The sequence below is a fragment of the Pleurodeles waltl genome, chromosome 11 (genome assembly GCF_031143425.1).
Source record: "Pleurodeles waltl isolate 20211129_DDA chromosome 11, aPleWal1.hap1.20221129, whole genome shotgun sequence".
In the NCBI taxonomy this organism is placed as follows: domain Eukaryota; kingdom Metazoa; phylum Chordata; class Amphibia; order Caudata; family Salamandridae; genus Pleurodeles; species Pleurodeles waltl.
Window position 1 is genome coordinate 476970251 of NC_090450.1, and position 24081 is coordinate 476994331.

General features: G+C 41.7%; 1 protein-coding gene across 7 annotated transcripts in view; it reads right to left on the reverse strand.

The window, feature by feature from the left end:
* LOC138265795 (nuclear body protein SP140-like protein) overlaps nucleotides 1–24081 on the reverse strand; it is a 637415-nt gene that overhangs the window by 241832 nt on the left and 371502 nt on the right. For all 7 annotated transcript variants that reach the window (XM_069213830.1, XM_069213831.1, XM_069213828.1 and 4 more), the window contains one exon: nucleotides 11519–11590. In XM_069213830.1, the coding sequence (XP_069069931.1) occupies nucleotides 11519–11590 (72 nt within the window). The remainder of the gene's footprint in view (nucleotides 1–11518; nucleotides 11591–24081) is intronic.

The window sequence follows — 24081 nt, forward strand, 5'->3', positions numbered from 1 at the left end:
CTCCTCACTCAGGGCAGCAGGGGTTACAGAGGCTAGGGCAGAGGTGCCTGCAGCAAAGAAGACCCCATCCTCAGGGTGGCGATAGAACAGGTGGTGGCAGACAACAAAGATGGTACAGGAGTAGGTCCTGATGGGTCCACCATCATTATAGAGTGGCCACTGAAGGTTGAATCTGTTTATGATGATGTAGATCAGGTCTCTTCAATGGCACTCCCCTCACCCTCTGGACTACTGGGCCCCTCTGTGTTAGTGGTGTCTTGACCGGAGGTACCATGGTCATATACTTCCCCATTTGGTTGTGATCTGTCTTCTATGCTTGCCTGGGCTGATGCTGCAAATACAAAGAGGAAAAAGGTCATCACATGTTTGTGATCACACTTGAAATACAGCAGTGATTAGCAAACATTATCAAGGTGTCAAGTAGGCCCCAGCAATAAACTCCACCAAAGTGGCCCCTAAATGTACCATACCATGTGCATGCATGCCATCTGAACTGGCAATAGTTGTCCACAGGAAAATCAGGATCTCAGACAAATACAATTCCAAGGCTGAAGTTGTAAGCACTGAACAAGTAGGAGACCACATCACCTTCAATGCTTTGCCTCATGAGGCATACCTCACTTTCCAGTTGCCATACAATAGCATCCCAATGCGAAGCTCATTCCCATAGATCTCACACAAGGTCATGCAGACATCTATTTGTTACATACACAATAACACAACTATAAGACATGATGCTCCCAGAACATGTCATGTTGATGCCAATAGTACAGTAGCCTGGAGAAGGTGACATACTCATGTCACACTGGAAACATATCAACAATGTACAATTCATTAAATGAAAAGTGAAATTTGTCCCAGTGATGTCATGGAGTTAGTGCTAATGTTGCTCAGATATGCCACACATTTGGCACAGAAATGTACACTACAGAGATAATGTGCAAATTGACAGGGAGATATGTCCCTACAATCCACAACACAATGAATCAGCAAGCCTCCAGGGAAATCACCATTAATGTCTGGCACCCCTTACAATGACGTACTCAGATTGCATCAGTAAACACCATTTGTCCTTTGTATGTTGGAGAGGCCCAGAGATTTACAAGTAGAAGACTCTCAACACGTTGCCCAATGGGAAGCTACATCACTGTCTCCATTTTGGTCTTACACACTAAGATGTCTGTGGATGAATGTGTGCACCCAAACATATGATACCAACATAACTGCAAGTCAATCCATGATGCATGCCAACAGGCAGGTTACAAACCTTACCTATTACAATGTGCAGTGCACTTTGCTACATAATGCCACGTGGCTGGCATGGAAATGCACATTGTGGGTGAAAAATATAGCCGTACACGTCATGCCCCTCATTGCTACTGTAGTTGTACATGCCAGTTGACATGCTATGACGGTTGAGGATATATGTCAGCCAACAATCAATGATGACACACTCCTGTCTGTGACACCGCATGATATGTACCCCCATTGCAAATGTCCTATTCCAAACAAAGGTTAGCAGGCACATATATGTGCAGGAATACAGAAAGCATCCAATTAACAGAGGTGGCCCAAGCATGAAACAGCAGCATATACATTTTGTCAAAGAGAAAGCGACACATGCTAACATATAGGCACAAGGAATGTTAGCCATGGGATGGCACACAAATCATGTTAATGGACATTCCCCACTTACCAAGGGAAAGTATTGATCTGTAGCTGACCCAAAGAATAATGTATGTTCAGTCACATGAATGATGACCATCCTCACATTACAGACAGTAGTGAGGCACCAGCACCCGTCACACGCTGAAGACAAGTAGAGTCTGGTTGGCAGATGCCAATATACTCTTTTGACCAGATACATGGTTGTGGACAGTGATCCATCACTTCCTTTCCTTTGGCCTGTAGCGCTAAGGAGTAGTGGTCTGTTGCGTAGAATTTACACCCACTACAACAAACATTACTTGATCGATCTATGTACACAACCATGTGTTGTCCCTGTAGAGCAACTTATTTGTGGATTGTACATAGTTGTGTCCTAGGTCCCTGGGCCAATAGGCAAGGTATATGAGTAAGCTCCACAAGACAGTTCTATACAATGGGAAATCAGCTTCAATGAGGCCCTTTGAAAGACACAGAGGCCAATTGAATGGGCACCAGATTTAGGTGTGCTGACAGGAGGGGTGGAGTCCTCTTTTACTCACCTGGGAAAGTGTGTCGGATCACTGTGGCATGCTCCATGCTCCACAACATCGCTGTCTGGAGGAATATCCTGTACATCCCAGAGAAGGGGGAACCTGCAGTGCCATCCCGCTGTGAACCCTGAAATGCCAAGTTGGGATGACATGGGTGAAGAGGAAGGAGCTGCTTGCAAGAAGATCTCATCCACAGCTACTTCTCATGAGTGTATGTCCTGTGATGTCATGACTTCAACTGTGTGATGTACTGTAACAGTGAGAATGTATTGAGTTGAGCATTTTGGATGCAGCTAAGGAGCTAATACTCTGCAATAATTGGCCAAATACAAGATAGCTTTTGACACTTTCCCACCTTGATTATGTTGCTTTGTTTGTGTCAGTTGTTTTGCAATATACTTTGTTTGCCAGATGCTTGCTATGTGACTTGTGTCATATGTATGGCTTCACCATGACATCTTCATGTGGGCATTTCAGAGTTGTGACATTGGCAGGTATGTGATGCTGTTCTGACATACAAAGTGGACATGGATTGTTTCGGGTAATATAGGTCACAGTGTTTGGGTGTAGGAGACATGTGCCAAGACAGCTTGCACAGTGTTTAGATGGAAGGTTAGAGGTGCCCACTGGACTTGTTTTGTGTGCTGTGGTGGGCCCACTGCATCACATGTGTCATCATGTGGACATGAAATATGTAGTCCTAGCTTATGGCCAAGTCATTTTACCTTCACATTGGCTAAACACTCTTTTTCTCTGACCTGCATCTAGCTGTAGATGTATTTCAACCTTATAGGCCACAGTATCTGTGCCATAACACTGATATATGTTTGTGTCACACCACCAGATGCATGGGCCTTGGCTCAGGGACTGTTTTATTGTCATCTATCTGTATATTGGATTATGTGATGGTGGATTACTTTGGGGTGGTGTGTGATAAGTGTCAAGCTGCTGTCATAAACCATATCAATGTTTGCCTATTCTACAGGGCAATGTCAGACAAAACCCTTTCTATCCTGGTCTTCAGGTCTGTACCTGTCAGCATGTTCATATACTCAGAATGCATCAACCATTTTTGCTTTCCAATAGTCTTGACAGATTGACAGCCTATGTGCTACACCTTGTATTAAAATGTTTCATTTGAGCAGACTTTTGTATGTATGTGTTTGTGTAGGGTGATTTTATTGTGCAGCTATGATTACCAGACAAAATGTACCTCATGGCTCAACAAAATAATCAAATGATCAAATGTGAAGGGGTCAGTCATGGTGGATGAAATCAACGGAGTAGATGCCACACCATTGGGAGTACAAAGTCCAGAGTAGTTCTCCCATTGGAAATCGTAGAAGGTTCAGGATCCATTCAGAGTGAATCACACAAAGAAGGTCCTTAAGGAATTAGGGAAGAGGGTTATTACTGGCAGTGGTGGATGTCTTGTCATCTGCACCTCCTAGGTTCTTTGCTGGATGTCCCCACTTGCGTGGGTGGGGGCAGTTTCGAATCAGCTGCTAGAGAGGCAGGGGTGCCCCCTCAAAATTGTTCCTGGACCCTCATTGTCCAAAGTGTTGCGCTGCACCTCAGGATCCAGGACTGGGGGCACGAGATGGCAGACACTGTGCTCGGGACAGACGTTGGGGGTTGAATGATTGCCTGTGATGTTGGAGCAACAGGGCTGGGAGGTGACGTTGTGGGCACAGTGAGACTCACTGTTGCCGTCTGACCGGGTTGTCTAGATGGGCCAGAACCGTCCTCTACTTCCAGATGGCCAGGAGTGTTGTTTTCACTGAGGGCTTCATCCAGAGGGGTAGTGGCAGTCTGTTCCACGGCATCTGTGTGCACAGCAACAGATCCACCTGTTGATGTAAAACGTACATTGTTACTGGTTGTATTGTGACGTCTACCTCCAAAGGTTTAGAGTTAGAGTAAGCAGAGTTAAGTTGTAGGTAAACCAATTTTGGCAAGTAACCAAGGTATTGGGTGTACTGACATGACATATGTGAAGCATACCAACTCATTTAGACATAAGCAGCTACTGAGATGTGCAGATAAGGTGCACATGGGAGGATGGCCTGAAAACTACATCTTGCCACCAGTGAATCCAACATAGTGGAGAGGCAGCATATGCCTTTAATCATTTAGAGGGCCTAGGTGAGTGGAATGAAGGCAGACCAAGGACTTGTTTGCATATGTGACTGAAGACATCATGTGCACAGTGCTGGGTCAATGTGTCTGCTGCTGCTGCCAATCTGTTGATGCATCTTGGGACCTTAGGAATACTTCTTTCACACACTGGGTAAGCTGTCCTTCCTGTCCTCAATAGTTTTATCTTGAGTTTGCAAGTCAAGATGAAACTAGGTAGACAGACACGTCTGATTTGAGCATGATCTGAGCTTGCTCACTCCCAGGTGAGTACATTTCATTTGTGAGTTGTCAAACAGGGGCCTTTGGACAAGAAGACACTGTGCTGGTGGTAGGATTTGCTGACACAGCTCCTCCTGGGAGTTGCAGTCACTGTACTGCACACACTACATCAATGTTATCCACCTAGGTGAGTGAACTTTATTTGAGAGTTGACAAACAGATGTATGGGGACATGTGACCACAATGCTGGTGGTTAGAGGTAAAGTAACAGGGCCTGCTGGGAGTTGCAGTCACTATACTATACACACTAGATCAATATTATCTGCCTAGGTGAGTGCACTTTATTTGAGAGTTGACAAACAGATGCATGGGGACATGTGACCACAATGCTGGTGGTTGGAGGTGAAGTAACGGGGCCTGCTGGGAGTTGCAGCCAGATCACTCCCTCTACTACACACACTTGACAAATTGTATCCCTCCAGGTGTGTACACTTAATTCAAGAGTTAACAAACAGAGGTATTGTGGCATGTGACCGCTGTGCTGTTAAGACACAGTGGTATTTGGCCAAGTGAACACTGCACTGGTGTTTGGAGTTACAGATACAAGGCCTCTGGGGAGTTACAGTCCAATCACTCCCTCTACTACATACACTATACATGTGGTATCCTCACAGGTGAGTAAACATCAATTGAGAGTGAAGACATAGGGGTATTTGGACAAGTGACCACTGGGTAGGTGTGTGGAGTCAAGGAAATAGGGCCTGCTGGGAGTTGCAGTCAGGTCACTCTGTACTACACACACACACACTTGACCAATGGTATCCCCCTAGGTAAGTACACTTCAGTTGAAGGTTAAGACAAAAGGTATTTGGACAAGTGAACCCCATGCTAGTGTTTGTAGTTACAGACACAAGGCCTTCTGTGAGTTGCAGTCAGGTCACTCCCTCTACTACACACACTATACAAACGGTATTCGCCCAGGTGAGTACACTTCAACTGAAAGCTAAGACACAAGGTATTTGGATAAGTGAACACCGTTCTAGTGTTTGTAGTTACAGACCCAAGGCCTTCGGGGAGTTGCAGTCAGGTCACTCTCTCTACTACACACACCATACAAATGTTATCCACCCAGGTGAGTGAAGTTCATTTGTGAATTGAAAATTAGAGGCCATCATACAACAGAACACTGGGCTGGTGGTCAGATTTGCTGATTTGTTTTACATATCTGTTTTCAGGATGCATTTATGTTTGTGCATACATTGTCATTTTGGGACATGCCATGGAACCTGGAATGTGTTTCTGATATTGTGATATTTCCAGGCCCCATTTGGACATATGGCATGTGATAGGCCTTGGTAAATGTGAAGTCCAATGATACACATTGAATTGACAGTGTTAGTACTCAGATACTCTGAGTGTTGAATGTTGGTGAGGTAGATAAATAAGACAGTGGGCAAAGCTGAGCTATGGGCATGCATGGCATAGCATTTTGGTGGGATTTCCCATGTTGTGACTTACCAGACTGCACTCCCCGAGGCATTCCTGGCAAGCCCTAAGGATATAGGATGGCCAAGACTTTCTCCTCCCATGGAAAGAGTATTAAATGGGCACTGGGAGGGCCAGCTCTCAGTCTTCTTGGCGCTTAGCCTATCTTTGTAGAAACTGGGATTTTTGGAATGTGACATGGTGTGAAAAAACACTAATGAGGATGACAGTGACTTATTTAATAGGAGAAGTGCAATAGGGTGCGAATGGACAAAAGTGTGCACAAGGTTTTCAATGGGCTGCTGAAAAAATAAGGGCTGCCTAATGTATATATTCAAAAGACTTCAGTTGCTCAGGCTTCTTTGTCTTGCTGTGTAAGTGCAAAGGATGGTGGTCTGTGAAGCGGTGTGTTTTATAGTGTCTTTGCAGGTGTATCCACTTGCCCTATGTGTGTCAGCTGTGTTGTTTTTTAATCTACCCAATGTGCTACTTTGTCTGTTACTTTGCGGACCTCGAAAAGTGTAGTCTAGGCCACCACTAGCTGACCGCAATGAAGGGACCGTCACGGAGATTGTGTGTGCATGTAATAAGCTTTTTGGATGGCTGCGATGCTGATGGCGCTGGAGGTCTGCCATTTTTGCTTGCCAGTCAGCGTTCTTGCCTGTATGACCTGTAATAGGGGGGTCTGGAAGTAATTGACCAACCGTCAAACTTGGAATGAGGCCCTATGCTTTTGAATTCTTGCAATGTCTTTGTGATATTTGTACAATACTGCTGCATGTTGCAAAGTACTTCTCAAAAATGAGAGGACTTTTAGGTCTATGTTGTGGAACATTTAAAATGCATGCAATAATAATAAATTAACTCAATATATTTAGAAGCAATATATTTAGAAGCATATTGAACAAATTCTAAAACGTGTTAAAAATCCAATCCAAAAATATTTAAAAAAACAATTTGCGGACAGTAATTATAATCCTAAAAACACTGGGAAAAATACTGGGGAAGGAATCAAACTTACTATGCTCAGCCTGAAGATGGGGAGAATGCATACACTGGGTGCTCAATCACACTATTCCAGTCTACCAAACAGTGGGTAAGTTCGTACACGGGGCGGCAAAGGCTGGATTTACTATTCTAACTTAAGTCTAACAAACACTGGGGAAAGTGCATACATTAGGTTGTGGGGGGGGGAGATTTACTTTTATAAGAAAAAGCCTACATTGCTGGGGTTGGATTAACTGTTCTAAGTCTAATTTGATAATTATTGGGAAAATTGCATATATGTGGGGGTCAAATACACTAGATGCAAATAATATAATTTCCACTTAAACATTTTAAAAAATAAATAAAATAATTACACCTTATTATTTATTTAAAATAATTATCTTTATAAATAATATACATTAATATATTAAAATAAAGAATACAATCTTAAAGTAAATAGCACACCTCAAACTCACTCATAAAACAAAAATATCCTAAAATAAATCTATATTATATAATTATTTGCAAAACATTTTTCTTTAAAAATGTAACAAAGATACATTTCAAATTAATTACAAAATAAACGTAAACAAAACCACAATCAAATCTGCAAAATACCAAACATCCCCATTAAAAATAATATTTCAAAAAAGTAAATAAAATAGTATATATCAATAAAAAATTAATGACAAAGAACAATTATTCACTTGCCAATTCAAAAGTTAACATGATTTATACATACTAAATTACTTTCATTTTTTAATTATTTTATTTAAAGAAAACTACCCACTCGGTCCCTTAAAAAACCTAAAGCCCATATTGAAAAACAAATACACAACTCAATAAACTATAAAACATTAAACAAATCATAATTTAAACACTTAAAAATGACATAAATCAATTAAAAAATCGATGTTTTTAAAAACTCCCCAACACCTCAGTAACTCCACAATCGGAACTTAATATTTAATAAAAGTGGAAATTATAATAAATAACTTAACAAGTAAATAATATTAGCCTTAAAATATCTTAAGAAAACTCTACCAACCTATTTTCCCAATAAACCAAATCCAAAATAAAAAAATAAACATAATAAAAACATATTTAACCTTTAAATAATAAGTAATATTAAAAAGATAAAAGATAATTAACAAATAAATCGGCACAAAGTAATAGATACAATAGATACAATCTTCCAAAAGCCCAACAACCTAAAATTATAAATAACAGTAATATTCTTTGAAACGTAACAATTTTATAAGAACATACAGAACAAAAATAAAACATAAAATAATATACAAAAGGGCCATAATAAAAACAATATTAAAGTAAACAATATTTGAAACTTTAATCAAATAGTAAACCAGAAAATATTATAAATAACAGCAACATTTTTTGAAATGTAACAATTTTATGACGACACACAGAACAAAAATAAAACATAAAATATTATACAAAAGGGCCATAATATAAACAATATTAAAGTAAACAATATTTTAAACTTTAACAAAATAGTAAACCAGTAAAAAAATTATATACTTACTTTCAATATTGTGGTGCGCAATATTTTTGTAGTCGTAGTCACTATATTTTGACAATATCATAGTCGTACGAGACTCTTGAGTCAAACACAGAAGTAACTGTTTTCACATTCTGTCATCATGTTGTATTGGACAATACTTCTTCCTTGATACCAAATTCATACCCAATCCAATATGGACACAGAAATTGAGGAAATGGTAATGTTTTGCAGTGGTACGGTGAAAAAGATGCCACCCAATCAACATGTAGGCATTGTGTATGTTTGTGATGAATCTAAGAAGGGGGTGTTGGATGAAGTGTGGACAAATGACATAATAGTCATCATCATTATCTTTATTGGGCTTCTATTTGAACCATAAAATACAGAGAATAAATTAAACATATATAAATGTAATAAACATACAAACAAAATAAAATACATTGAGATAGTTAAGGTCCAATTAAGCTTTCCGTAAACTGCTACAGACTACACATACATAATGGTAAAAATTATAAATTCATCAAACAACATCTGTAAATATATAAGTGCAGTTCGTATTTGAGAGAATCTCTTGTTCTTCAATAGCGGTATGATAAAAACTCCTCTAGGCTCAGCAAAAAAAAAAAATAACAAAATGTAGCCTATCCTGTGAAGACTGTTGCAGCCGCAGGGACCTAAGGTAATCAGTAATCTGAAAACAGCTACCTGCCACATAGCCACATATATCACTTTCATAAGAAACTTTGGGGATACACGTGGCTTGGTAGATTATCACCAAGGCCTTAAGGGGTTTAGTACCCGGTCTTGACGCAAAGTTTTAGACTGCAGAAACTGATCTGGTGAGCTCCTCATTCTTAGCTACCATTAAGGTTTTCCAGTTTGTGTTGGAATCAAACTAGACTCCCAAACACAGAAAGCCTTGACCTTAGAAATGGTGTGACTGCAGACGTTAAAAGTTTGCATCTTGGTCGAACTAGGGCCCACCATCGTCACAAAGGACTTAGGGACTGATTATGAGTAGGGCAATCCCAAAACTGTTGTACTAACTCTGGCAGCAAAACAACAGCATTCTTGGAGGTCTGACTGCCCAATTTGGATGGTGGCAGTCGGACGGCAACAAGTCCTCTGCCACCGTCAACTCCTGCCTCACCGCAATGGTCGGGAGAGCTGGGGAAAATGGAGGCAGTGCCAACAAAGGAACCGCTATCCATCTTCTTGCTGGCTGTGCAGTCAGTGCAGCTGGCATTGGTGTGGTCAGGCTCCTGCAGCCAGAGCCAATGCGGGGTGCACTGACTGCACAGCTGGCCCCAACAGCCCCATGGAGGATGTCATAATATGGTGGTTGAGGGGTCACCAGACTCCTAATCGTCTCCTTAGTAAAATTGGCTGCCAAATTGAACTTATCCATGAAGTCTGCAATGGTATTCTAGAGAGTCTACAGCCCCCTAGCAGTACTAGCCATCAAAACCACGTTGTCTATACAACGCAATTCAGGGAGCACATTCAAACCTAAATGTGAGCAATCGGCCTTAGCCGCCAGTACGGCCTGTTCAAGTCTATTAATATAAAGTGAAAACAAAAAAGGGCCAATGTGAACCCTTGACGGACTCTGTGCATGCAGACTGATTAAAATACCTGACTGACGCTGAAGCGTAGTCGTAGAGGTCCCACAGAAAGTAGACAATATTTGGGTCCAACCCCATCCCAAGAAAGACGCCCCACAAACTAGCCCAGTTTATCCAATCAAAAACCGGTAGACTTCCTTTGTCTGAATCTATATTGCAGGTCTGAAATTATGTTATTCTCCTCTGAACAGTTGGGTAATCTTGTCAGCAACAATTGTCCCAAAACCTTTACAACCAAATGAGTTAGGGAAATAGGTCTTCAGCATTGTGGTTTGTCCATCTTACCCTTTATGAAGGCAGGTACTATAACTGAGAGTGACACCCTCCCTGACCGCTGTGTTTAGTACCTGGATTAATACTGGGATCCAAACTGCAACATCACAGAGGTACACATCTAGGGAAATCACGTCTGGACCTGAGGACTTGTTACTTGAAAGGTCTAGAATTCCCTGGGTAACTGCCTCTAAGTTAAATTCCAGATCTCTTTAGCATGGGCATCTCTAGCTCAACTGTCTCCACTTGGGGTGAATGATTATATATACAGTCAAAGTGAGAGCCCCATTTGATACCAGCAATATGATGACAGAAGGCAACATTGTTGGCCTGTGTGAAACATGGCTGGTTAACAATGCAACAAAAGGTCAACCTACTCTTCCACATGCTTGCTTACATTGGATCTGCCAAGCTAGTAATAGTCAACAATAATTGTGTTTAGTTCTCTTTGTGCCATTTCCAGGAAACTTCTAAATACCTATGCTGATGACCTCATGTACATGTGCATCGTACAATATTAGGATACATCTAATGTATTAAAAGACAACATAATGGCAGTGGCTAATAAAGAAAAATGTATGGGTGTACTGTTTCATAAACCACAATATTAACAGAAAAGCACAGTTTGAGGTTAGGTAGTGAGAGTAAGGAAGTAAAGTAAGTAAAGAGGAATTAAAGAAAATAAAGAACGGAAAGTATGAAAGAAGGACAACTAGCTACAGATACACTGAACAACGGTGATACTCGAATCCCATTACACAAGTATTAAGAACAGCGAGGTCCTTGTAATGTGCATGGGGTCATTTGTGCAAATTAAGCAGAATAATGAAATAAAGGCGAAATACAGTTTGATCGAAAGTAGAGAGCCTGCAATAAATTGTCTTCGCCTTTTTTGCCTTTGTACTACATCATCACAACATACTTAGTAAAGGATGGTCATTGAAGCACGTGAAAGTTAAACATAAAATGGAACACATAGTGCAACAGTAGAAGCAAAGATTGGTGAGCTAGGCTGGTGCTGCATAATCTGAAGCCATTTAGCATGCACTCCAAAGTAAATTAAGGTTTACCTGAAGATAAGAAGTAACAGATGGTGGGGTCTGTGGAACACCTGTAATGTCTGCCTGAGAATGAACTCGTCCCTACAAAAAATATAAATAAGCATCACACCTTTGAACTGACCCTGCAGATTTCATACCAAATATACCCTTACTAAAGAGTTTATAGGAATCCAAGATTGTAAACTCTTCTCAAAGAGCAACAGCCAGCAACAAGACTACTGGAAAAAGGCCCTTCAAGCACTAAATACATGAAGGAGGGCAATTGGAAGTCTGTCAGTGGCTGGACATCACAAAACATATCAGCCATAGATATTGGTGAAGAGAAACCGATTATAACAGGGTTCACAGGTTTACTGACCTTCAACAGGCAGTTCATCGAAATGGTGTTGCCATTCTCTTATAAATTCTGGAATAATATCATCATATCTCTAGATACTACCAGGCAGTAGCAAGAGAATGCAGCTGTTATTTTCATATGCGAAGGACTCTGCACCAAGACGTCCCAAAAATGAGGTATTGAGGGCTCGGCCTGGGTAGGAATAAAGTCCATCAAAAACACTAGATACAGAGAATTCATGACCATTTTATGGTTCACAGCACTGGTTTTAGGAAGGGAGTCTCATGCAGGACTGGGGCCATCAGGTAGGGGATCATAATGATGCCCAAGCAAACTATACCCTTAGGGGGCACTAGAGACTGCCAAAAAAATAAAAGACTCTTGATTCAAGCTGGAGCAGATGGGCAGGGGAATGACTTGTGTGTATTCCTTAGACCCGCTTAATGGCAGTGATCTTTAACCCATTCCACGCCAAGGACGTAATGGTTACGTCCGTGGCTGCGACGCAGACGCGCCACGGATGTAACCATTACGTTCTGGTACCTGCCCTCGGGGGAAGCGCTAGCGCTCCCCCAAGGGCTGCACCCATCCCCCAGGTCAGGGTTGGAAGGCAAATCACTTCCCTTACACCCCCACCCACCCAATGACATCAGCGCGCAACATCATCAGAGACTGCCAGATGCGCTGGAAGCCATTTGCTTTATTTATTTTGTTTTTTTTTGTGTTGGGGGCACCCCCTTTGGCAAGGGTTGCTCCCAAAGGGGACAAAGCATTGTTGGGTAGTTCTGCCCCCTTGGGGGGAGATTGGCATTTGCTTTTTAGGCCCATCTGCACCCAATGGGAGCAGAATCCACATAGCACCAGGGGTCATGTGTGTGTCTGTGTTTGTGTGTGCATGCACGCGTTGTGTGGGAGGGTTGGCCCCTTGGGCAAGGGGTGCCCCCAAAAGAGAGCAATATATCCTATGCCATTTCTGCCCCCCTCGGGCCGATTGGCCTATTTTTTTTTCGGCCATCTGCCCCCAAGGGGGGTGGGCCAGAGAACATTAGACACCAGGGTACATTTATAAATGTTTGGTGGCGGGTATTTGTCAACTGGCGATGTATTTCCATTTGTGATTATAACAGTTTATTTCTCCTTTTTGTTCTAGTTCAAAGCTTTTACCTCCTTTGCTGTGGCTTGTTGCAGTTTTGGCAGTGGTTGTACTGCGGTTTGCGTAGTTGCATGTCTTAGGTAAGTAAATAAATTTACTCCAAAGGAGTATTGTTGCCATGCTTGAATGACGTGTGTAGGTGGTGAACTAAATGCAAGATTGTGTGTGAAATTGTCCTTGGATTTATGCACAATGATACTTGTGTTGTCTTATGTCTACTTTGCTTTTCTTTTTAGTGGGATATCATTGGTAATTGCTGTGGCTCTGCAGAGTAGTTGCTGGTGAGTCAAGCCTTTTCAGGCAAGTGAGCGGTATAGTTTGTGAGTTTATACCTCTTAGTGATAAAGCTACACTCTGTTTATTACTTATCTTACACAGTGCTGGTTGTTGGTGGTGCATTTGTCCAGTAACTTTTTGTAGGAAGATTCATGGCTAGCCGTAGGATAACCGCTTAGCAGGTTGTTGGTGTGCTTTTTGAGTCGTCTTCTGACCATGATTATGAGACTGACTCTGCAGCTGTGGTAAAAATGACAAAACCTGCTCCGCTGTAATCAGGCGTCGCAGCACACCCGTGGCATGCTAGGTGTCTCGGGTGAGACCCTGATGATGAAGCATGCCATCAAATTGGTTGGTGGGTGAGGTTTTTTTTAACATAACCTAAGTGTGTTTCTTTTCACAATTTTAGTGTCTGGAAAATCACAGAAGTACGTGAACACATCAAAATATACTATTGCAAAACTACCTGTGTTTGGGGGAGGGCACCTATGTGTTTGCTCCCTGGTGCGTCCTTCATCTAGGGAAACCTACCAAACCCAGACATTTTTTAAAACTAATTACCCCAAGGAGTCCAGGGAGGTGTGGCTTGCCTGGATCCCCCAAAATTTATAACCCAGACTCCTCTGCAAAGCTCAAAATTTGCTTAAAAAATAATACTTTCCTCACTTTTCTTTGTAGGATAAGCGCTTCGACATACATTTCCTACCACCCCGGGTTCCCCACAGTCTCCCAAGTAAAATGATAACTCACTTGTGTGGGTCCCTAAAGCAGAGTCAGCCTAAAGATGTATAAAAAAAAATATGTGCTTATCAACTCGCTGTGCTATCCCCTCAATCTCTACAGGTTTTTGGCCTTTTTCTGTTGCAGGCACCTGGGCCACCCACACAAGGTATCATTTTTATCGGAAGACTTGGGGGAACGCTGGGTGGAAGGAAATTTGTGGCTCCTCTCCGATTTCAGAACTTTCTGTCACCGAAATGTGAGGAAAAAGTGTTTTTTTAGCCAACGTTTGAGGTTTGCACACGATTCTTGGTAACAGAACCTGGTGAGAGCCCTGCAAGTCACTCCAGATTAGATTCTCCTAGGTGTATACTTTAAAAAAATGCACAGTTTTGGTAGGTTTCCCTAGGTGCCGGCTGAGCTTGAGGCCAAAATCTACACTTAGGCATTTGTAAAAAAAACAGCTCTGTTTTTCTTTGGGAAAATGTGATGTGTCCACGTTGTGTTTTTGGGCATTTCCTGTCGGGGGCACTAGGCCTACCCACATAAGTGAGGTGCCATTTTTATTCTGAGACTTTGGGGAACGGTAGGTGGAAGAACATTTGTGGCTCCCCTCAGATTCCAGGACTTCTTGTTACCAAAATGTGAGGAAAAAGTGTTTTTTTGCCAAATGTTGAGGTTGGCACAGGGTTCTGGGTAACAGAACCTGGTGAGAGCCCCGCAAGTCACCCCATCTTTGATTCCCCTAGGTGTCTAGTTTTAAAAAATGCACAGGTTTGGTAGGTTTCCCTTGGAGCCGGCTGAGCTAGAGGCCAAAATCCACAGCTAGGAACTTTGCAAAAACCAGCTCTGTTTTCTTTGGGAAAATGTGATGTGTCCACGTTGTGTTTTGGGGCATTTCCTGTCACGGGCGCTAGGTCTACCCAAATAAGTGAGGTACCATTTGTATCAGGAGACTTGGGGGGAACGCTGGGTGGAAGGAAAGTTGTAGATCCTCTCAGATTCCAGAACTTTTTGTCACTGAAACGTGAGAAAAAAGTGTTTTTTTGCCAAATGTGGAGGTTTGCACAAGATTCTGTGTAACAGAACTTGGTGAGAGCCCCCCAAGTCACCCCATCTTTGATTACCCTAGGTGTCTTGTTTTCAAAAATGTGCAGGATTGGTAGGTTTCCTTATGTGCCGGCTGAGCTAGAGGCCGAAATCCACAGCTTTCTGTCAGCAAAATGTGAGGAAAAAGAGTTTTTTGTTGCCAAATTTTAAGGTTTGCAAAGGATTCTGGGTAACAGACCCTGGTGAGAGCCCCACAAGTCACCCAATCCTGGATTCCTGTAGGTGTCTAGTTTAAAAAAATGCACAGGTTTGGTAGGTTTCCCTAGGTGTCGGCTGAGCTAAAGGCCAAAATCTACAGCTAGGGACTTTGCAAAAAACATGCCAGACTTCAATGTAAAAATGTGATGTGTCCATGTTGCGTTTCCTGTCGCGAGCATTAGGCCTACCCACGCAAGTGAAGTACCATTTTTATCGGGAGACTTGGGGGAACACAGAATAGCAAAACAAGTGTTATTGCCCCTTGTCTTCCTCTACATTTTTATCTTCCAAATGTAAGACAATGTGTAAAAAAAGAAGTCTATTTGAGAAATGCCCTGTAATTCACATGCTAATATGGGCACCACAGAATTCAGAGATGTGCAAATAGTCACTGTTTCTCAACATCTTATCTTGTGCCCATTTTGGAAATACAAAGGTTTTCTGGATACCTATTTTTTACTCTTTATATTTCAGCAAATGAATGGCTTTATATCCGGTATAGAATGAAAACCCATTCCAAGGTGAACTCATTTATTGGCTCTGGGCACCTAGGGCTCTTGATGAACCTACAAGCGCTATATATATATCCCCGCAACCAGAAGAGTCCAGCAGACGCAACGGTATATTGCTTTAAAAAATCTGACATTGAAGGAAAAAGTTAGAGTAAAACGTGGAGAAAAATGGCTGTTTTTTATACTTCAATTTCGAAGTTTTTTTTCAGCTGTTATTTTTTGTAGGAAAACCATGTAGGATCTACACAAATGACCTCTGGCTGAATCCAGAATTTGTCTACTTTAAAAAAAAAAATAGCTTTCTGGTATCCAGCATTGGTTTCACACCCAATTCTGTCACTAACTGGAAGGAGGCTGAAAGCACAAAAAATAGTAAAAATGGGGTATTCCCAGTAAAATGCCTAAATTGTTTTAAAAAATGTGGTCTCCTGATTCAAGTCTGCCTGTTCCTGAAAGCTGGGAAGATGGTGATATTAGCACCGCAAACCCTTTGTTGATGCCATTTTTAGGGGAAAAAACACAAGCCGCCTTCAGCAGCCCTTTTTTCCCATTTTTTGGGGAAAAACGAAATTTTCGCTGTATTTTGGCTCATTTCTAGGTCTCCTTCAGGGGAACCCACAAAGTCTGGGTACCTTTAGAATTTCTATTCAGTGGAAAAAAGGACACAAATTTGGCGTGGGTAGCTTATGTGGACAAAATGTTATGAGGGCCTAAGCGCGAACTGCCCCAAATAGCCAAAAAAAGGCTTGGCATCTGAGGGGGAAAAGGCCTGGCAGCGAAGGGGTTAAGGGAAATCAACAACAAGTAACATTAAGACAGGATTTATAAAAGAAGGCAACTTATCTGAATGAGAATACAAAAGCCTACAAATATCAAGATCTCAGGCTTTGATGTCCTTTAGTAACACAACAGTACGTACCTGTAAAAAATGTTTGTGGCATCATAATGTCCATAAAGTGCATGGCCCCCAGCACATTTGCTCCCTGTAGATGTTAGCAACACTATAATGAGCAAATCTGCTAAATCCTGACAGATGTCAGCAACACAGTTTCTTTGCTGATATCCTCAAAGAGGACGGGGTTGTCTCTCAAAAGTGCCTCCATATCAACTTTCCATTTTATTTAAAGGGTTTGCAAAAGGTGATAGATGCTTCTGGGGTGGAAGTATGGGATGGGGGCGCCTCGAAGGATGGGAAGTTGGTTATTTCACCCTGGATTTAGTGAGTGTAGTTGTTTTACATATACGGCACATATACTCAGCCAACAGTACATCATTAGACTGTTCTAGAGAGGGTCCACTGAATCCCAACACCAAGATGTCCTAGAGCCCTAAAATAGAAGGCACCCACACAATCGAGTATCTAAACTTCTGTGAGTCAATTTATTGTTATGTCCTGGAACTTCAACTACTTGAATGACCACATTAAGAGAGTGGAAGTCCTAAGATAAGGGAAGAAACATGCACATGTTGTTGTAACATTGCAAGAGTTGCCCCTTCCTGAGGTGATTGGGATATGATATGGTATTCTAGGCAGGGCTCATTAAAAGGTCCAGAGGTGTAGCAATTCTTCTTCATAGGACCTTCCCCCTTGTGACCTCAAAGACCAATTTCGACCTGCAGGAAAGATATGCGGCAGTGGAGTGCTCTTTAGAAGAAAAAATATATAAATTGTTGAGAGTGAATGTGCAACCTCAGCTTGCTATCGCCTCACTGGAGGTGGTCAGAACAGTTGTCTTAGACCACCTACAGTGTATCAACTATCATAGAGGGGACTTTAATGCTCCTCTGAAACCATATCTGGACTCCACTGCGACTCCTGCAGTTAGTAGGAAAAGGAAGTCCAGATCATTAGATGACGGGATGACCTGCACAAAATACTCTTCCACATAGATGTTTACTCCTCCTTGCCACAGATATCCTGCATATGACAGCTGTCAATATCTTTCTACAAGGCATTTCGGATCACTCCCCAGTCACAATCAGAATTGGTTTGACTACTGTAGGAGAATGTAGGAGAATGTCCGGTTTGGCATCCTAATGCTTGTTGTCTTGATCAACGCTCCAAATTCTTACTGACTGAACTCGAAGACTACTTTGACTTAAAATGAGGGGTAAGAGACTTCAGCGGGTACCCTATATGCAGCTGGGACAGCTACTATTACAGTGGTGGCATGGGTGTTCCTGTATGGAGGGAACAAGAGAAGCAGCATCAAATTGTAGGCCTTGAAGACACATTTCTAGTATTAGAAAGGAGTGTTTGGAAAGTCTACCGGAATAAAATACTGCCAATTAGATGTGAAAAAGCCCTCCTTGTGGCAACTCTGCCTTGAGAAGGGCTAGCAGTGCTGAATTGTCTTGACTCGGCAGGCCTATGACGGGGTTGACAAAACCAAGATGTTGCTTCACTGACAGGCTATCAAGGAAATGGCTTCCAGGTTGCTCTCAGAGATTCTTGATCATGAAGGCCAAAGTTTACATAAGGCAGCAGAGACTGCATCTACATTTGCAGCCTATTACTAGACCCTCCTAGAGGAACTACCACTGCCATTACTCCATACCTTAGCCACAGCTGAGCTATGCCAGCCACTTACCGTAGAAGAGATTGAAGAAACCTTGCAGGGGATGAACACCAGCAAGCTACCAGGACTAGACATATTTTCCCTTGAAAACTATAAACATTTCACAAGGTCCTATCTATCTATCTTTTAGAAATGTATAATGAAGTAGTTGAAAGAAGCTCCATTTCACCTGAGCTAGATTTGACTACTATCATAGTCATTCACAAAACTGCCCCCGACCATTGAACTTCATTTCATCCCATTTCTCTGATGAGTGCAGAGGACAAGATCTTTGTGAAAGCCCTGGTGAACAGGCTCATAAAAGTCCTGGACACTGATTTACCTGGACAAGTGTGATATTATGCATAATCAATGCATACTTCACTGTATCCGGATGGTGCATGAGGCGCTGGCTCTCCTTCACCAAATTAAAGCTCCTTGTGCCCTTACACTTATAGGCTTTAAGAAGGTGTTCAATTTTCTTGATAAAAACAGTCCAGGTTGTGGCTCCCTCTTTAGGACATGCAGCAAAGGAACCAGACAAGATTGGCCATTGTCCCTGCTGATCTTCACACTGACAATAGAGCCAATGGCGCAGTGAATCCGTCACAGTGTTGAGGTGTGGGTCCTGCAATAGGTAAGGAGTGTAGACAATATAAAAGACAGAATAGTACTCTATGCAGAAGTCCTGTTTTTTCTCACCAAGACCCAAATGTCAGGACCTAAACTCTTTGAAATCTGCAAGTTTTATGGAGAAGTGTCAGGTCTTCAAGTTTGATGTAATCCCACGGAAGGAAGATAGAGATATTGCAGACTGGGAGACCCACCTTCCATTAAAATGTTTGATACTGCCTTAGAGAACCTGGCCTGATGTGAATCCTAAACCTTTTGAGCACTTAGACTACGACAAAGAAGGAAATCATGAAATGGGACAGGCTCACGCTGCATATCCTTGGCAGGGCTGCAATTTTCAAGATGATGGTCCTTCTGCGCTTCATCAACGTCCTACACAACTTCCCTCTGTTCGTCGAACACCAATGGTTTAAAAAAACTAGCATCCACGATCTGTTCCTTTCTTTGGGCGGGCCACTCAAGTGCACTGCAATCCATAAGTGTAGGCAGTCAATCTATGATGGAAGGATGGGTATGGCAGACCTCCACCTGCATTATTAGGCAACCCAGTTAGTTACAGATTGTAAACAATTGTCTCTGTGGAGGGTAGGACAACCTAGCCTTCAAGTCTGAATGATCACTATTGAGCATGGACAAAGTTCTGGCACTACTTTATGGTAACCCCCAGACCTCAAGAGGTCCCAGAAGTTGCCAGAGTAGTTTTCTGGTCTAGCGCTGTGCCTAAAATGCTGGGGGCAGAGCATGATGCAAGAGATGACTTTGTGGCAGTGGAAATGGTTATGGCCCACTACCTAATTGGCAGACTTTGGCAAATGGCACCTTATCGGGATCACAAAACTGGGGGGATGTAAGGCAGGTTTCACAAATTAAGTAATTTCTGGAGCTTCAAACAGAATTTAGCCTACACAAGGCAATTTTCTATTAATATTTACAATTCTGACAAGCATTCAATAGACACCAGGCCTCGTTGCTGTGCCCCTCCCAGAATATAACCTAAGCAAAACAAAACTTTTACAGAGTCAATAAGGAAACAGGTGTGTGTGTGTGTTCGTGGGAGTGCGGGGTTGGGGGGGACTGGGGTGGTGGGGTTGCTAGTTTACCGGCCATTAGCCATTAATTCTCCAGATCAGTGTTGGGATTTGAAGGAGAAATGGGAGGCATGGGTGAAACCAGAGAACAAGATGGATTGGAGGGAGGCGAGGATGGCCCCATGAGAAATTGCCATTTCTGCTCAACTGAGACTGATTCAACTGAAATACCTACAACCTGTATGTTTCATCCCCAGATCACTCTGGTACCTCACAGGATTCCAGTTTCCACATATTTCCACTGTATGAATCAGTAGGCTGACTTCTTCCTTGTGGTGTGGCAATGCCTGGTAAATGTAAAGTAATGGTCAGCAATAAACAGGATTGTTTCCTGGGTACTGGGAAAGCCAAATGACCTTTCAGTAGAAAAGCCACTTTGGGCCTCCCTCCTAGATGATTAGCGGAGAAGTCAGGGGGCAGGGTGCTGACTAGGACTGCTGCAACACTAGCTAAATTAGATATTTCATGGAGGAGGAAATCTCTGGGTCATTCACATCCCTTACTGATGAAATGGGGGCAGTGAGGGCCTGGTGTGCAAAACAAGAGCAACTTCTTTATACAGCTAGATAATGCCTCTGTAAGAGTCGTAAGATAGAGGCAAATGGTGGAAATACTATGGACTGGTTGGCAACTAATACTTTGAAGTTTGCTGTGATTTTCTGAGAAAAGTCTGCTGTAGTGACTGAATCGTGTGTACCTGAAGTTTCATGTTTTTGTCCTTTAGTAAAATCAATAAAGTTGATTAATAAAACATTTTCCACTAAAAAGACAATACGTAGCACTGTATCATTTTTTTCAGTTGGAGCAGGATAACACAGACTGTAAAGTCAAGTGGAGTTAATATTTCAAAGCAATATACTTACAAAGGAGAATTATTATTAAAGACTAGGTAACATTTAATTTGACAGCAGTCTCTACAATGCCACATGTTAAGACTGGACTGGCAAGTAGTGAAAACCAAAAAAAACAAGAAGAAAAATGGACTGGATAAAAAGTCTTATCCTAAACATATAGGCAGACCAGTGCATGTATTCATGCTAGAGTAAGCATGTAACCAAAATGACATATGGTAGATATTTACCAGTTACAATGGTACACCCTTAACTTTCAGTAGGTACAGCAGCTCGTTCACCTCTTGTAATTGAAACTGCAGAAAAGGTGGGTGATCACTTAGTAAAACACCTTAGATGCAAGGAAATATCCACTTAGCTAATGTATTATTTAGGGTATAGGGACAATGGTCAGCAACAGTATGAAAATAAAATGTAGAGAACATATGGTTTATCTCATGGCAGTGATAAACACTTTAGTGGAGAATGGTACAGCTTCAAAGGAATTTCACTACAGGCTTTTTGATAAGATGTCTGATCCAAAGAAACTGTTTAGTTATCAGTAGTTTAAAAGGAAAATATATTGCAGCGCCAAGTGGGTCAAGAGGCTTACAATGAAGCATGTCAGACTACAAATAATCCAGTGGAGACCAAAACACAATATAGAAACGGAGAAAAGGTGACAATGGCATCATATGAATTTCAAGTAGGATGGTGACTGACTATTCAGGGGCTGTGACCTGATATGGATTGAGAGTGTTCATGGTGTTGTCCCCATGCTAGAAGGATTGTTACTTTGAATGTGATCTGTCTGATGGTCAAGGCTAAAGAGAGGTCTAGATAAATAATTGCTTTAATGGATGAGGTAAAATTAAAGGCTGAGATGTTTTCATTCTTTTTCCTCTATCCTAAGCAAGGTTCAATTTCTTTTAGAGAGTCACACAACTAAGATACTTCATTAGTAGTGGGACATTTAAAAAGATGCATAAAATACATCAGAGGTGGTTTTCATTTTCTGAGATCTGATCTTAGATAGCATCAAAGTAAAATATACAGAGGCATGTTGTTGCATGTACAGATTTTTCTAATTTCCTTAGAACTTCTATAATAAATAAAATATGTATACGAACTCACTGACAAACACATCAGAATACGCTCTGAACAGATGGAAGGAAAACATTAAGTCACATTTCCACAAGCAGAATCCATATTTTGAACTTAAGTGAACATTCTTGATACCTACAAGTAAATGAAAAGTATCGAATACTTTGAAAATGTAAAATAGTATGATAAAATTTGATGCCTGAACAATTAACTTTAAATAGAGACTCTTACACCTGAATTGGCCATGCACATAAATTAATGCTGAAAACGTGTGTTACGTAAGCGAGACAAGCATAAAGCAATCATCACCACCAACTCTTTAAAATGAAATTACCAGAAATGCTAGGTACATGGGACATATACAGGGAGTGCAGAATTATTAGGCAAATTAGTATTTTGACCACATCATCCTCTTTATGCATGTTGTCTTACTCCAAGCTGTATAGGCTCGAAAGCCTACTACCAATTAAGCATATTAGGTGATGTGCATCTCTGTAATGAGAAGGGGTGTGGTCTAATGACATCAACACCCTATATCAGGTGTGCATAATTATTAGGCAACTTCCTTTCCTTTGGCAAAATGGGTCAAAAGAAGGACTTGACAGGCTCAGAAAAGTCAAAAATAGTGAGATATCTTGCAGAGGGATGCAGCACTCTTAAAATTGCAAAGCTTCTGAAGCGTGATCATGGAACAATCAAGCGTTTCATTCAAAATAGTCAACAGGGTCGCAAGAAGCGTGTGGAAAAACCAAGGCGCAAAATAACTGCCCATGAACTGAGAAAAGTCAAGCGTGCAGCTGCCACGATGCCACTTGCCACCAGTTTGGCCATATTTCAGAGCTGCAACATCACTGGAGTGCCCAAAAGCACAAGGTGTGCAATACTCAGAGACATGGCCAAGGTAAGAAAGGCTGAAAGACGACCACCACTGAACAAGACACACAAGCTGAAACGTCAAGACTGGGCCAATAAATATCTCAAGACTGATTTTTCTAAGGTTTTATGGACTGATGAAATGAGAGTGAGTCTTGATGGGCCAGATGGATGGGCCCGTGGCTGGATTGGTAAAGGGCAGAGAGCTCCAGTCCGACTCAGACGCCAGCAAGGTGGAGGTGGAGTACTGGTTTGGGCTGGTATCATCAAAGATGAGCTTGTGGGGCCTTTTTGGGTTGAGGATGGAGTCAAGCTCAACTCCCAGTCCTACTGCCAGTTCCTGGAAGACAACTTCTTCAAGCAGTGGTACAGGAAGAAGTCTGCATCCTTCAAGAAAAACATGATTTTCATGCAGGACAATGCTCCATCACACGCGTCCAAGTACTCCACAGCGTGGCTGGCAAGAAAGGGTATAAAAGAAGGAAATCTAATGACATGGCCTCCTTGTTCACCTGATCTGAACCCCATTGAGAACCTGTGGTCCATCATCAAATGTGAGATTTACAAGGAGGGAAAACAGTACACCTCTCTGAACAGTGTCTGGGAGGCTGTGGTTGCTGCTGCACGCAATGTTGATGGTGAACAGATCAAAACACTGACAGAATCCATGGATGGCAGGCTTTTGAGTGTCCTTGCAAAGAAAGGTGGCTATATTGGTCACTGATTTGTTTTTGTTTTGTTTTTGAATGTCAGAAATGTATATTTGTGAATGTTGAGATGTTATATTGGTTTCACTGGTAATAATAAATAATTGAAATGGGTATATATTTTTTTTTTGTTAAGTTGCCTAATAATTATGCACAGTAATAGTCACCTGCACACACAGATATCCCCCTAACATAGCTAAAACTAAAAACAAACTAAAAACTACTTCCAAAAATATTCAGCTTTGATATTAATGAGTTTTTTGGGTTCATTGAGAACATGGTTGTTGTTCAATAATAAAATTAATCCTCAAAAATACAACTTGCCTAATAATTCTGCACTCCCTGTATAGTTCTGACCCGACAACACAGCTCAATAATAGACCTACTCTTAACAATACTTCAAACTATGTCTAAAGTGGGATTTGGCTCAGCCCGAGGAATATCAATCTCACATCATCCTATTGTCTCTTTAG